Source organism: Rhamphochromis longiceps, linkage group LG5 (assembly GCF_057381845.1).
Source record: "Rhamphochromis longiceps isolate RC_006_pf linkage group LG5, R_longiceps_female_GT1.1, whole genome shotgun sequence".
Taxonomy (NCBI): Eukaryota; Metazoa; Chordata; class Actinopteri; order Cichliformes; family Cichlidae; genus Rhamphochromis; species Rhamphochromis longiceps.
The window spans coordinates 6133769-6150497 of NC_140561.1; the positions used below are offsets into that span (position 1 = coordinate 6133769).

At 43.7% G+C, this 16729-nt stretch overlaps 1 protein-coding gene across 1 annotated transcript in view; it reads right to left on the reverse strand.

Annotated features, from left to right (window-relative positions):
• The window catches only part of hdac11 (histone deacetylase 11), a 57264-nt gene that overhangs the window by 19002 nt on the left and 21533 nt on the right, over positions 1 to 16729 (reverse strand). Inside the window, exons 7-8 of the mRNA XM_085405543.1 lie at positions 11275 to 11351; positions 10880 to 10942 (exon numbers count right to left, since the gene is read on the reverse strand). Coding sequence (XP_085261669.1) covers positions 10880 to 10942; positions 11275 to 11351 — 140 coding nt within the window. The remainder of the gene's footprint in view (positions 1 to 10879; positions 10943 to 11274; positions 11352 to 16729) is intronic.

Here is a 16729-nt window from a genome sequence, read left to right on the forward strand (position 1 = left end):
TAAAGATCAAGTGAGTGAGTGGAGCAAAGCAGGGCTTAGGACTGCAACATCTATAGAAATTCATCATTAAACTTAAATATTACATTTATGACAAATGTCACAGATAAATGCAGAACTAAATATAATAATGTTTATATAAAAAATAGCATGGATCTAAAACAATGACAAATGAACAAAGTGGTGGGCACAGTGTCACCGAGGACCCAACATTAGCTCAAATGCTGTGAAAGCAGAGAAGGCAGATGCTGCATCGAGAGCAGACAATTAAATAAAGAATCACCAGTCTCCAGAACGCTGACTCCACGATGCAACAACAGCTTCACTGTGTGAACAGCTCAGTCTGACGCTGTGGGTTTGCTTGTGAGAAGTAAATCTCTCCCAGCTGCAGTCAAAAAAGGAACGCTTTCAGTGGGTTGATGCCATGATGTCCGTCATGCATGTCATGGAGTGACATGCATGACGGACATGCAGTGGCAAACATACAATTTCTAAAAGAGCAGCAAAAAACTACACTGAGTCTGTAACCCGAACTGTACTTCCGCTGGATTGTTCATTATTAATTACTTTTAATTTAATTATTATTATATTATAAAACTCCCTGATACCAAACTCTGACTTCACTTTATGTGAAGGCTAAACTTAGTAGAAAACATGACTTTTTTAGATGAACGATATTAACAAACATTCTTATAAATCCTGAAGAAACTAGATGTACTAGTTATTTAGTGAGAGTGAAACTGAATATTACAGCAATTATTATTCAACAAGAGGGTTTGAGAATATGTTTAGGCTTAGTTTTTCATGAATAAATAATGGGACAGTTTAACATGTTACATGTTGTTGAGGTTGTATTTACCAAATCTTAAGACCTGCAAAGGACCAGATGATCTTTTTATTATATGATGATGATGCATAAAACCTCCAATTAAAAGAGGGCACATTTTTCTTTTACTCGATTATCAGCTATAGCGTTGAATGTCAATTTGGACTAAGCCTTTAGATTTTTTCTGGTCTCAATTTGCAAAAAATGTATTCCAATGAATATTACAATTTGATTTATAATAAATTTCCTCTCATCGAGGAAACCAAGCCAAGCAGCCAAGTCAATTTTGATGAACAACTTTATCAAGGCCGTGCAGATATATTACAGCCGGTTTGCTGTCGGGTAATCCAAGAAGAAGAAAAAAAAGAAAGAAAACCTTTACATTTATTTTTATTTTTCTTAAACCATTTGCAATCAGCTCTCCCATCATCCATCAGCAGCCCATATAGACATATAACCCAGATAACTTTAGGTGTGTGAATGAAAACAACTTCTGAATAAGGGGGAAAAAAGTCTATATTAGAGATGTGCTGGGACATTTTTTATGATCCTATTACTCTGGTCAGAGAGGACAGAAGAGTATCATAATAATCAACAGATACAGTTATAAAAAAACTTCACTCCATTAGTGGAATTGATTCATCAAACCAAATAAAAATGGTTGACTCCAGTAATCTATATATTCATAATCATAAACTTTGAAATCAAAAATATCATGCATGGTTGTCCCTCTAAAACAAAAGGTTTTGAAGAGCATGTGGGTGGGGCTACAGTGCTCAGCCAGACTGGTGTGGCAAATAGCAAATCACAGGTATTTATGCAACAATTTTCTGCTCTTACTGAGCACTTAAAGTGCTTCTATACTAAAAGCCATATTCACCAAGGACACTTCGACATGCGGTTTGGAGAAAGGTAAGTCACGTTGCCCCCTTACAGCCACCGAGCTCTGTTCCTTAGACAACCACATTAAAGAGGCATCAAAACAGGAAGACAGTAATAGTGACGTGGCAAGCAGAGATCACGGGATGTCAGTTAAATTGAACAATTGTACCACTGCGGGGTCCAACAATGAGTCCAAGGATTTCATACTGATACCTAATGGCAGCCAGGGTGCCATTGCCTAGTCTGTGGAGGTCTCTGTGTCCATGCATGGTTAAGCTTTCACAGGCCATCAAGGACTTACCACCAGACTGCTCATGGTGGCCAATGTTACAGGCAGGATAATGTTCCCCACAGCTTTTCCAGACCCTGAAAATCACAGGGTGCAAATACCAAATATACAGGACCTATACTAGAGGAGACTGGGTCCTCAGCCCACCCTAATGAAGTCAGTCTCTGATTGTTTGGTTAGAGACATTCACACCAGTGGTGTGTTGGAGGGCATTTTGTAGGCACTACAATGTCCATCCTGTTCCTCTTTGCATATCCAGTCAGAAACAATGATGAGGGAAAAACTGTCCAACTGTAAACCCATTCCAGTTTGGGGATTGTCTCATTGTTGACCCTTTAGTGCATCAGTTGTTAATTTCAGTAACAGCAAAGCAGCTGAAACCGATTAACAACACCCTCTGCTACCTAACTGACCAGAGGTTTCACTGAATAAACTCTGTATAATAGTATATATATGACAGGAAATACAGAAAAGCAGAATACATCCTATTTTAATTGGTAACTTTGGATGGACATGTAATGATATACACACAGATTGTTTTCTTTCTCCTCTCTTTTTTAATAGTTTGGAGAACTTGAGATGAAATGGGACTGCATGTAGCACATAGGTTAAAGAATTTGAAAGACCCACCTGAAGCTTCTCCAGAACAGCCAAGACATATTTATTTGCTCTTAGGTTATTTTAGAGATGCATTGTAGACATCACATAATAAAAATCAAGACACGGATGCATCTGAAGGTTATAGACAACTGTAACTTTTGCATGTAGTTGTATTTTATACTGTATGAATAAACCAACATACTGAACTGAGGGGTCACACGGACTTCTTTTAGAAAATGACTACATAAGTGAATGCCCTGTCCTCTAAATCCAAAAGATATGTGGAGACTATAAATCATCTCATATGCTGCCTGAGCTCCTGCTGCCTCCAGTCTTATTCATCTTATCTTCTTCCTCACATCCTGTACTGTACAATAAAAGACTGCTGTTTCACTGTCATTTGTTAGTGTCAGCTGAAAGCCTTCAAACAGGATTTTTCCCTCAGTTCTTTGGAACATATCCTCCCTAACTTAGCTTGAACATCTGTATTAAATATAAGAACCATCCATTAATGCTTAACAAATCATAATCAAAGAGTATTAAAGAAAAATCCATTTTTTCCATCTCAGAGATGCAGAGAATATTTTTTTAGGCTGCTGACTGTTTATACACATACACTGTAGTTTTGGTGATTTATAATTAATGTCTGTTTTAATTCAATGCCAATAAAACAGAGTTAAAGTCAAAATTGGAACACAGAATAACAAGGTTTCAGTATGGAAAAGAAAGATTGATTTCAAAATGAGAAGCTGTTTAGAAAACCACTTCTCATACATGCTCACCCACGTAGTGATAGCATATCCCATCATTTCATTTCACTCTCACAAATAGAGATTTATAAAAATTAATATAATCCTCAGGCTACAGACACAAAGACAAATTTCTGATCTAATGAGGACACACGTACGATTTTTCTCGAAAAGGTATTCATACGAAAGGTATGAACACAAAGCGACAGCACAAAGCAAAGATGGAAACCGGCACAGAGAGACTTTAAAGAGATCCCTGCGGTGATTCAACTGTAGAAACATTAACAAGTACAAAATGAAGATGCAGACTGACTGCTCATCAGTTTGTTAACTGTTCAGAGTCTGGCTGCTGGCCTGGGTTCAAAGTTCACTCAGCTTTACCATCACTCTGGGTTCTTGGCTAGTTTAGCATTAGCATGCTGTCTGTGCAGCTGCTTGCTAATGCCAAAGTTGTGTAAGCAACATAATGCAGCTGTTTCTGTCCTGGTGCAAGTGGAACCAATAAGCTGAATCGATAAGCAGACTAAAAATTCCAAGTAATGGAAGTACTGGTTCTTGTTTCCCCATCCCTACTCATAAAGCATAAGATGAGTATTTGTCCCTTTCTTTGTATTCTATATTAAAATATTCTAACTATTATCTACGTTCCAGAAAAAAAACTTTTATAAATTTTATAAAAACAACACAGGAAAAAAAGAAAAGAAAAACACAAATTAGTGAGCAAACAAAAACTATCAAGATATTGACGAGCAACATCTTAACCCCCTAATCTCCTAGAATGGGATTATTTTACCCACCATCATCATAAAATTGTTGCATGTCAGTGATGGTGAACGGTCCCTGGAATTTCTAACTGTACTAATGTATTTGTCAGCATCAGTTGTGTTTTACCAATGTATAGTTAAAACATTAAAAGTTTCAAATACAATCTTGAAAACCTTCAAATGCTAGAATGAGGACTGCCTGAAGAAACAGAAGACCAAGAGTTCCCTCTGCTGCAGAGAATGAGTCCATTAGTGTTAGCCACCTAAATTACCAGCTAACTTCACCTCACATTAGAGCCTGCATCAATCCTTAAGAGTTTAAGTAGTAGACCTTTCTCAACATCAACTGTTACAAGAAATTGTGTGGATAAAGACTTCATGACTAAATTGCTGCAAAGAAACAAGCACTGAGAGAGGCCAATAAAAATTGGGTAACTTCTTAGGGCAAGAAATGTAAGCAATGGACTTTGTGCCAGCGAAATCTTGACACTGGCTTATAGTGTATGTTTGTTTGTGTGAGTGTGTGTTTGTGAGAGCGAGAAAGCAGTAATCATTCAGTCTAAGCCTGGTTGAGATGATTTGGAATGAACTCCTAGGAGAATGAAGGTAATAACTTAAAAGCTGGTTGACAGTCCCAAGGGTCTTTGTGAAAAAGTTTCAACTTATTTCAACAGTTTGAAGTATTGTAGTGGTACATCGCCAGCAGGCAAAGATGTGTACATGAAAAAAGAAGGCGCATCCATGCTTACTTAAATACGAGGGCTGTGAACTAGTGTACACAACAAAAACACAAACCCAGACATGTCTGAAAGCGAGCACCACTTGTCGGCCACTGATGATGATTTGGTACAAAATACAATGCAGTAAAATGCTGCGGCTGCGACCTTGTGTCGCTGCTTGGGCCTTCCTGCGTGGACTTTCTCTGGTTACCTGAGCTACTTCTCACAGTCCAAAGACATGCATGTTAGATTAACTGTGAATGCGAGTACGAGTAATTGTCTGTCTCTCTGCCTTAGCCCTGTGCCACCTTTCCAGAGTGTACCTCACTTTTTGCCCTTTATAGCTGACATAGGCCAAACCGATGGTTGGGTAAAAAATATACATAAATATTTCATTAATATAGCTGGCCCACCCAAGCATTTATTCAAAGTGACGAAACCTGTGATTAGGGCTGCTCAATTAATCGAATTTTAATCACGATTACGATCTGGGCTTTCAACGATCATTAAAAATGACTGAGCCGATTATTAGCCCCTCCCTAATTTATCCGCGACACCTTAAAGGCCGTTCCGTGAAAATATTGTCGGGCATAAACCGGTCCGTGGCGCAAAAAAGGTTGGAGACCGCTGATTAAGAGGACCCGAGGGAAGCTCGGAAAGCTAAGCAGAAGTTATTTGGAGAGTGACTGCCGTTGGTTGAAAAGAGAGTTTTAAAAAAAAAACTTCAGTGGTGTTGCACACTATTTTATATTATTTTTTTAAAGTCATTGTTAACCCTTTAAAGCCGGTCAGAGCTGCACGCTCCGTTTTGCGTAACTATTGTTAAATCCCTGTAGAACCTGAACCGTGTAAGCTAGCGCAATAATTTGTTTTGCATATGAAACCGGAGGAGTTGTACTTACATCTGATGCCATCAGCTTGTCCTCGGTCACGGTTTCGTTCCACATATAGCTTTGCAAAAATTGCATAAAAAGCGCTTGCAGGAACAAAAACATAATATTCCAGAAACACGCTTTGCCGTTCCTATCAGCTGTTCGTAACACTTCCCACAGTGAAATGATGCACATGCTGTTTTCTTTGCAAATTTGCATCATAGGATTGTTTTTTGTTTTTCCTGCAGTATATAAAAATTGCTGTATCTCCAAAATAAAACTATGAAGACACTCAAAATAAATTTCCTGTTGTTGTAAACTATTTTTTGCAACTTTATTGTATTTAAAGTTTTGAGGGATAAGCCTCTTAAATTTCTCCAAGTAGAAATATATGTAAACAAAACAAAAGCGATTTTCAATTTTTTTTGTAGTTTATTGCACTTTTTTGCAATTTATGTAATTACTATGGACTTAATGCATACATATTAGTAAAATATGGGCTATAACAGTTGTATAGTAACTTGAAATGCTCCCACAAATGGCACTACAGCATGTAAAAAAAATAATATAAGCTCTGGTGGACTTGGTTCTATAGTAGGTCTTAAAGGGTTAAATAAATATCGTCAAATAATCGTGATCTCAATTTCAGTGAAAATAATCGTGATTATCATTTTTGCCATAATCGAGCAGCCCTACCTGTGATGCAATACTGAGCTATGAAAAAACACACTGCAGAGATGTCATCATAGCAAACGATTTTAGAAAGCATCAGTGATTGTCCTGGTACAGGTAAGTCAGGTTTGAACAGATTCTCTCCTTCCAGACATAGTGTTGCTCTATATTGCAGAAAATAATTAACTGTTCCCCTTTATTAAGCATTAAGTATTATAGACTATATAATGATCAATAGATATCTGTATCTGAGATCACAAAATCCATATTTTCGGTTTTGCATCACACAGGTGATGCTTTATAAACGTAACAGACAGATAAGAATATGCTCTCAGAGCTGGACTCCAAGCAAGCGTCTTATAAACTCAACCTAAAAATCATTACTGCTTCGTAGAGCTGGGCGATATGAGATTTTTTCATATCACGATATGTTTTTTTCATTTCAGGCGATAACGATATCTATCACGATATAAGCCAAATAACTATATTTGTAAGATTTAAATGTGCCGTTGCTCACAAGTAAAATGTGAAATAATCAGCAGCTTGTTTTTATTTAAATATTTATTTCCCATAATAAGTTCAACAGGGTAGATGTACTTAAGGAACATGAGACTTTTTCAGATAAATAAAGGCAAATATTGCAAACTACACAAAAGGCAGCCGCTAAAGCGTTTAAGTTTCAAAATAGAACAAACAAAACAGACTAAATTGTCAATTCCACTTAGAAACAAAATATTAATTCTAAAAATAAATCTTAGTTTGTTTTACAGAAGAACAGACAAAACTGACTAACTTTTGTCAATATCAAATAAACTGAGAACTAAAAGGAAATTCTCAATCTCTCCTTGTTGTATAGCTTAGCTTTTCAAACACTTTTAACAGTTACTTTAGTCTGACAAAAGCCGAATGACGAATTAGCGCTTCCAGTCAGAGACTGAGGCTAAGTCCACGGGTACACGGGTATTTTTGAAAACGGAGATTTTCCGTTTTCGTTTTAAAAAATAATCCCGTCCACACATAAAGGCAGAAATGAAGGAAAACGCTGCTATGAACATGCCAAAGCAGCAGGTGGCGCTAGATTCCTAACCGTGCAGAAATGTTGGCCAATCAGAAGTCTAGAAGCCTCGGTGGGAAAAAGTAAACAAAGCTGGGGCATAGAAGCAGAACCGAGTCGTATGTGTGGAGGGACAGTAACTGTGTGTATATGTAAGCATTTAAACACTGCAGAGAGTAGAATTAACAGTATTGTAGAAATTCATTTCACCGAAACAATAACGTGGCGCACAGTGTGACGCATGCACCAGTTTATTGTATTTCCAGACTTGCTTTCGGCACAATTTACAGTGCACGCTACTCTGTTTTTTGTCAGACTTGAAACAGCCGAAATACCTTCACACTACGGAACTTCTATGGCTCTTCCGTTCGACAATCTCTCCGGCATTGGAACCATCATCTGTTTTCTCTTCGGTCACGCTCGGTTGATTTTTCTAGTCGGCACACTCATTTCCTCCATTACGCGCTGGCTCCATTACCCGCTGGCTGCTTCCCAAACAAACACACGGCTTGGCACTTGTGCTGTACGTAACAAGTCACGCGACGTGACGCTGCGGCTGTGATTGGTTCGGCTCTGCGCTACTTAATTTGGATTGGCTGACCTTTTTTTTTTTTTTTTTGAGGACAAGAGCGGCGAGGTCTATCGCGATAGCTTAATTTCTCTATCGAGTAAAAGTTATATCGCGATACATATCGTTATCGTTCTATCGCCCAGCTCTACTGCTTCGCTGTGAAAAAGCATCACAGCGTCGTAGAATCTATTACACTGCTCACAAGAAAACGTTATATGTCATAGTAAATGGACCGATACTTATATAGTGCCTTTCTACTCAATTTGAGCACACAGAGTGCTTTCAACTACAAGTCACACACACATTTGTACAATGCTTTTTCTCTGTACCTCAGCACTTCTATCCAATATTCACACACATGCTAACCTGAAAATCTTAGAAATATGGTAACTAACCAGATTCTTACTCTGGATGGCATTACCTTGGCCTCCAGTAACGCTGTGAGGAACCTTGGAGTCATTTTTGACCAGGACATGTCCTTCAATGCACATATTAAACAAATATGTAAGACTGCGTTCTTCCATTTGTGCAACATCTCTAAAGTTAGAAATATCCTGTCTCAGAGTGACGCTGAAAAACTAGTTCATGCATTTATTACTTCCAGGCTGGACGACTGTAATTCATTATTATCAGGATGTCCAAAAAACTCGCTGAAAAGCCTTCAGCTAATCCAAAATGCTGCAGCAAGAGTCCTGACAGGGACTAGAAAGAGAGAGCATATTTCTCCTGTTTTGGCTTCCCTTCATTGGCTTCCTGTTAAATCCAGAATTGAATTCAAAATCCTGCTCCTCACATACAAGGTCTTAAATAATCAGGCCCCATCTTATCTTAATGACCTTGTAGTACCATATCACCCTATTAGAGCACTTCGCTCTCGCTCTGCAGGCCTACTTGTTGTTCCTAGAGTATTTAAAAGTAGAATGGGAGGCAGAGCCTTCAGTTTTCAGGTCCCTCTTCTGTGGAACCAGCTTCCAGTTTGGATTCAGGAGACAGACACTATCTCTACTTTCAAGATTAGGCTTAAAACTTTCCTTTTTGCTAAAGCATATAGTTAGGGCTGGACCAGGTGACCCTGAATCCTCCCTTAGTTATGCTGCAATAGACGTAGGCAGTTTTTCCTTTCCAGTCACCTTTCTCGCTCACTATGTGTTAATAGACCTCTCTGCATTGAATCATATCTGTTGTTAACCTCTGTCTCTCTTCCACAGCATGTCTTTTATCCTGTCTTCCTTCTCTCACCCCAACCGGTCGCAGCAGATGGCCCCGCCCCTCCCTGAGCCTGGTTCTGCCGGAGGTTTCTTCCTGTTAAAAGGGAGTTTTTCCTTCCCACTGTCGCCAAAGTGCTTGCTCACAGGGGATCATATGATTGTTGGGTTTTTCTCTGTGTCAATGAAGCGCCTTGAGGCGACTTATGTTGTGATTTGGCGCTATATACAGTAAATAAAATTGAATTGAATTGAATTAACACTGGATGGTTGCACTGGGGGCAACTCCGACACATGGACAGGAGAAACCGGGGATCAATCGTCCGACCTGCTCAATCACCTGAGCCACAGGTTACTGCTTTTCTCTCGGCCCAATTATCTGCTAAGAGGACAGTGTAGGTTTATTCTTTGGTCTTAATGAATAATTCACTCAGCATCTATATTGATCCCTACCATTTGTCAATAGATGTAGGTTATTACGTGCAAACTGGTCTCAAAAATGAATGCCAGGCTATTAATACAATGCAGCCTTGAACACGGGTTGTTAAGACATCATCAGTGTTTGCATAATTCTTAAGCCTAATTGGTGGTGGATACAAGTCATTATGCTGAAAATACATCTTAAGGCAAATATATGTTAATCAGGGTCTTAAAAAGGTTGAGTCATTGTTTTCTACAGCTTAAGAGAGTTCAGCCCACAAATGATGCACAGCATTATTATACAGTGTTAAATGTATTACACCACCACCTAATGCAAGTTTATGTCAAAGCTGCCTTAAACTAACAGCACTGGTAATTACCAAATTAATTGTTAATCCACCTGTATGCACAACCTCTTTAGTCATAATTTATTTTTAATTTCTAAAATAAAACTATTGTTGTTACTTATGATTTTTTTTTACAAATGTACTGTTTTACAAAAACAAAGAAAAATAATAAAGAACATTATTATTTTTGATTAAGATGCCAAATTACAGCTACTTGCATTCATAAACAAATACACCCCTCCACCTTTTAACATAGCAAGAGGCACCCGCCATGTGCCCAGAAGGACACACGAACAAACACGTGAGTGAGATGGGGATTAGGTCAGTGGGGAAGTATCCCATGATGGACGGAGATCCCTGCATTTATCAAAATTCTCACAAAGTATATCAAACAGTTTTTGGAAACATGCAGGAATACAGAAATATGATGTCTGGATGCTGGTTTTTCACTCATTTTCCTCAAATCTCCACAACAACGGTGAAATGACCTTCAAGAACAGCATTCATTCTGTTTTTTCCAACATTATTGAAAAAACATCAGAATGAAATTAATCAATATTGGCCTTAAACATTTTCAAGCTGTAGTTGTAAGAATAGCCATTGTTTTAATTAAAAAAATATCAAAAGTGATTCTTTATCATGGTTAGGACGCATTTTTCACAATATGAAAAAAGCCCAAACAAACAAGGTACCTAACATTGCTGAAGACATCCTACTGTTTGCATAGGCCTGTATTCATTCGGCTGTTTGTCAGCGGAGACATTTTAAGATACATTCTGCTGAATCTGATGGTAAGGGCCAAATTTGCCTGCAGGGAGGCTCTGGCAGTAAAAGTGGGGCTATTTTGTCATCAATGATGGCTGCTAAGCAGCGGTGTGAATTGACATGGAGAGAAGTGATGTATCGGCTCACCTGATGAGCATCCAGATCGATGATGGTCACCCTGGAGATGCCTTCGACTCTCTCAAACAGAAACTGAGAGATAAATCAGAAAATATTTGCTTTCTGAACACACATCCCCAGCATGAGAAAAACTTTTACATCTCACATGGAATTACATTAAAAACTCAAGCAGAACAATGTTCACAATGCCCAAATTAATCTTTTAACTCGTCCATAAAGAACAATGAGCTTCATGCGATTCCTGTTTGTACTTTATGGCTGTTCTAGTGAAAACTTTCCTTTTTCCAACTGTGCGTTTGGGTTCATGCCTTGATTTTTAATAATGGCAGTTTTAACAATGAGTGTCAAGTCAATGTGTTAAATAATGGGGAATCTAAAAAAAAAAGTGTCTGATTCAGTTTTACCTTGATGGCCAAAGTGATGTCAGCATAGGCACAAAATCCACCTCCTCTGTCGCTGGAGCAGTGGTGGAAGCCTCCTCCTGGGAAACAGAAAATTCACAGGCTCTGTCTCAGGGCCATTAGACTAACCGAGCAGGTTTCTAAGAAGTCCATTATTCAAAATGGCTATAAATGCCGATTTAAAATGGGCTGTTATTGAGTTTATTGCACCTTATAAAAATGGCTGCTTTTCCCATGTGGTATAACAGTGGGACTACTGACACCAAATGGGACTGTTCTAATGCTGCTGTAATGCTAGGACAGCAGCAGTCTACAGGGAAAAGCACTGTGTGAAGAGACCTTTTTAACAACTGGGATGAGAAGCCTTCGTTCAGGTTAAGAAATATAGTCTCCTCTGACCTGATTTGGTCACGTTCATTAAAATACAGAGTATTAAAATACAGAGAAATATGTGGTGGCTGGTGAAATATGACGATCATTATTGCCTAGCTTTCAAAAACAGTCCTTTATAAGGGTTCTTCATCCTTATGGTGTTGAGAAAAGATGTTTCTATATTTGTGTAAAGCTAACTGAAGGTGGTGCTATATTAACATACAGTTGCTCTCATAAGTTGATTTACCCTGAAAGAATTTATGATTTCTTAACCATTTTTCAGAGAATATGAATGATAGCACAAAAACTTTACTTTCATTCTGTCACGGTTTGCAGGGGCAAGCCGTGTGGAATATATATAGGACCAAAAGGCGGCAGCTCTGGTGCAGGTGAGGGTTTATTAACAACAAAAATGCAAACAACAAAGGTGCTAGGAACATGAAACTGAAACCTAAACTGGGTAAACTAACAACACAAACCAAGAATGACGGTGCAGGGAGGTCCGGGGAAATACATACAGGGAGACCGAGGGGAAACAACACAGACGAACCAGCAACGAGGACACGGTAACACACACTATAAATACACATGCCAGGAATCAGGGGATGGGAAACAGGAGGGGAACACACCTGGAATACACGATAACTGACAAGGCAGGGGAAACGTAAACAGAACACACTGACATAAGACAGAGCCCTTCAAAGTAAAACAGGAAACACATACACGTAATGACACAGACTCAGAGACGCGGACTAAACACAGAGACTTACTACACTAAGGAAATGCACAAGCAGGGAAGACATCAACCAGAGGGAACACCACTAAATGCTAGAAAATACAAAACTATCAAAAGTAAAAGTACATAACCAAAAACACTGGGTCACCGACCCAGGACCATGACAGTACCCCCCCCTCAAAGGCTGGCTCCAGACAGCCCAACAAGAAACAAAAACAGCCAGAAAAAACAGAAAACAACCCGACCAGGGCGGGCGGCGGGGGCCCAGGAAGGAGGGCCCGAAGCAAAACAAAACCGGAGCACCAGAAGGCCAAAAGACCAAAAACAAAAAACGAGCCCAAAACCAAAAGAAACGAAGCACACCAAAACACAGGAAAAAAAAAAAAAAAAAAAAAAAAAACAGTCCAAAACAGAAGAGTCCAGGGGGCCGACAGCACAGGAGTCCAAAACAGTTCAGGGGGCCGGCCAGGGGGCCGACAGCACAGGAGTCCAAAACAGTTCAGGGGGCCGGCCAGGGGGCCGACAGCACAGGAGTCCAAAACGGTTCGGGGGGCCGACAGCACAGGAGTCCAAAACAGTTCGGGGGGCCGACCGTGCGGACGGCAACGGCGGCCACTCAGGCGATGGCGGTCCGGGGGCCGGCCGTGCGGAAGGCAGCGGCGGCCACTCAGGCGATGGCGGTCCGGGGGCCGGCCGTGCGGAAGGCAGCGGCGGCGCCCAAGTGTCAGGCGCACCGGCCGAGGCTTGGAGGGCACAGGACCAGGCGTAGCAGAAGCACAGGCGGCCGCAGGACCAGGCGTAGCAGAAGCACAGGCGGCCGCAGGACCAGACGTAGCAGAAGCACAGGCAGCTGGACCAGACGAGGACGAAGACTCTGATGAGGCCGGACCAGACGAGGACGAAGACTCTGATGAGGCCGGACCAGACGAGGACGAAGACTCTGATGAGGCCGGACCAGACGAGGACGAAGACTCTGATGAGGCCGGACCAGACGAGGACGAAGACTCTGATGAGGCCGGACCAGACGAGGACGAAGACTCTGATGAGGCCGGAGCTGACGAAGCACAGGCTGGAGCTGCAGCTGACGAAGCACAGGCTGGAGCTGCAGCTGACGAAGCACAGGCTGGAGCTGCAGCTGACGAAGCACAGGCTGGAGCTGCAGCTGACGAAGCACAGGCTGGAGCTGCAGCTGACGAAGCACAGGCTGGAGCTGCAGCTGACGAAGCACAGGCTGGAGCTGCAGCTGACGAGGAAGGTTGCTGAACGGGCCCCTCGGACCCTCCAGCGGAGACAGGAGGCTGAACGGGCCCCTCGGACCCTCCAGCCGACGAGGCATGAGGCTGGTGTGGTTCTCCGGAACCACCAGCTGACGAGGAAGGCTGCTGGACGGGCTCCTCGGGCCCCCCAGCTGATGTAGCATGGTGCTGGTGCCCAGCTGACGAGGAAGGTTGCTGAACGGGCCCCTCGGACCCTCCAGCGGAGACAGGAGGCTGAACGGGCCCCTCGGACCCTCCAGCCGACGAGGCATGAGGCTGGTGTGGTTCTCCGGAACCACCAGCTGACGAGGAAGGCTGCTGGACGGGCTCCTCGGGCCCCCCAGCTGAAACAGGAGACAAAGGCCGGAGCGGTCCCTCGGACCCTCCAGCGGAAACAGGAAACAAAGGCCGGAGCGGTCCGTCGGACCCTCCAGCGGAGACACGAGACGAAGGCTGGACGGGCCCCTTGGACCCTCCAGCAGAAGCCATCACAAAGCCCGCAGGCATGGAGTCCACTGGCAGACATGAAGGAAATGGGTGCTGTGCTGAGCACTGGCCCTGCTCAGACAGCACTGACACGGGGCACTTCCCAGGTGGCTGCTTAAACTCCAGGGGTCCAGAATCAGCTGAGGACTGGGACCTAGCCTCTGGGGAAGCCCTGGAGCGGCAAACAGTGCCAATGGCGGCTGAACCAGGAAAAGCACCTTGAGGTGAAATTAAACTTTCTCCCTGCACGGAGTGAATGAGTGAAGCCAATGATACTGGAGCCAGAGCTACTGGGGCCTGCGCTACAGGCGGCACTGGAGCTACTGGGGCCTGCGCTACAGGCGGCACTGGAGCTACTGGGGCCTGCGCTACAGGCGGCACTGGAGCTACTGGGGCCTGCGCTACAGGCGGCACTGGAGCTACTGGGGCCTGCGCTACAGGCGGCACTGGAGCTACTGGGGCCTGCGCTACAGGCGGCACTGGAGCTACTGGGGCCTGCGCTACAGGCGGCACTGGAGCTACTGGGGCCTGCGCTACAGGCGGCACTGGAGCTACTGGAGACTGAACTGAGGGTGGCACAGGAGACTGAACTGAGGGTGGCACAGGAGACTGAACTGAGGGTGGCACAGGAGACTGAACTGAGGGTGGCACAGGAGACTGAACTGAGGGTGGCACAGGAGACTGAACTGAGGGTGGCACAGGAGACTGAACTGAGGGTGGCACAGGAGACTGAACTGAGGGTGGCACAGGAGACTGAACTGAGGGTGGCACAGGAGACTGAACTGAGGGTGGCACAGGAGACTGAACTGAGGGTGGCACAGGAGACTGAACTGAGGGTGGCACAGGAGACTGAACTGAGGGTGGCACAGGAGACTGAACTGAGGGTGGCACAGGAGACTGAACTGAGGGTGGCACAGGAGACTGAACTGAGGGTGGCACAGGAGACTGAACTGAGGGTGGCACAGGAGACTGAACTGAGGGTGGCACAGGAGACTGAACTGAGGGTGGCACAGGAGACTGAACTGAGGGTGGCACAGGAGACTGAACTGAGGGTGGCACTGGAGACTGAACTGAGGGTGGCACTGGAGACTGAACTGAGGGTGGCACTGGAGACTGAACTGAGGGTGGCACTGGAGACTGCGGGGGAGCTAACTGGGCTGAGAGTGGCTGCGCGGGAGGTGATATGCTGTTCACAAAGTCATCTGCCGCACAGAACACCGCCCCTGAATGAACCGTCATACAGTCCGCAAATGGAAAACAGTCCTCACTCACCACAGCCGGCGAATTAGAAGTCCAAACGTCCAGCTGTGGTGTGGCGCGCTTGCGGCGCGATTGGCGTCTCCTCCCCGCAGACGGCTCCGACGGGCCGGGCAAGATCACATCCGGCGAGTCGGGCAGCGAGGCAGGAGTGGCTGAGAGTGGCACAGCCGGCGAATTAGAAGTCCGAACGTCCAGCTGTGGGGTGGCGCGCTTGCGGCGCGATTGGCGTCTCCTCCCCGCAGACGGCTCCGACGGGCCGGGCAAGATCACATCCGGCGAGTCGGGCAGCGAGGCAGGAGTGGCCGAGAGAAGGTGCGGTGTGAGCCGGAGAAAAGCCTGCATAGTCGGAGGAAGCGAGTTCAATAGCCATGGCAGGCCGGAAAAGAGCCGTTGCAGCCGGTCTTCTGTTGCGCGGCGAAGCTCTTCCGGGGGATGTTCCAGCCATAGGCTGAGAAGGATCTCCACATTGTACGTGATGTCGTCCTGGAGCTCCTCGGACGGATTTACAGCCGCTGGGTCCATGGTGGCTGGTTCGTTCTGTCACGGTTTGCAGGGGCAAGCCGTGTGGAATATATATAGGACCAAAAGGCGGCAGCTCTGGTGCAGGTGAGGGTTTATTAACAACAAAAATGCAAACAACAAAGGTGCTAGGAACATGAAACTGAAACCTAAACTGGGTAAACTAACAACACAAACCAAGAATGACGGTGCAGGGAGGTCCGGGGAAATACATACAGGGAGACCGAGGGGAAACAACACAGACGAACCAGCAACGAGGACACGGTAACACACACTATAAATACACATGCCAGGAATCAGGGGATGGGAAACAGGAGGGGAACACACCTGGAATACACGATAACTGACAAGGCAGGGGAAACGTAAACAGAACACACTGACATAAGACAGAGCCCTTCAAAGTAAAACAGGAAACACATACACGTAATGACACAGACTCAGAGACGCGGACTAAACACAGAGACTTACTACACTAAGGAAATGCACAAGCAGGGAAGACATCAACCAGAGGGAACACCACTAAATGCTAGAAAATACAAAACTATCAAAAGTAAAAGTACATAACCAAAAACACTGGGTCACCGACCCAGGACCATGACACATTCATGGTTTCTGGAAGGCTAAACACATTTATTGTCAAACAATTGTGTTTATTCTTTTTAAATCATAATCTCAACACAAACTACCCCAATGACCCTGATCTGAGGTTTACATACCCCAGTTCCTAATACAGTGTACGGCCCCTTTAACATCAGTAACAGCTAAATGAGACTCTTTATCTTCTCGGTCAGTAAAGCTGCCCATCGTTTTTTTTGGATACTATTCAGAC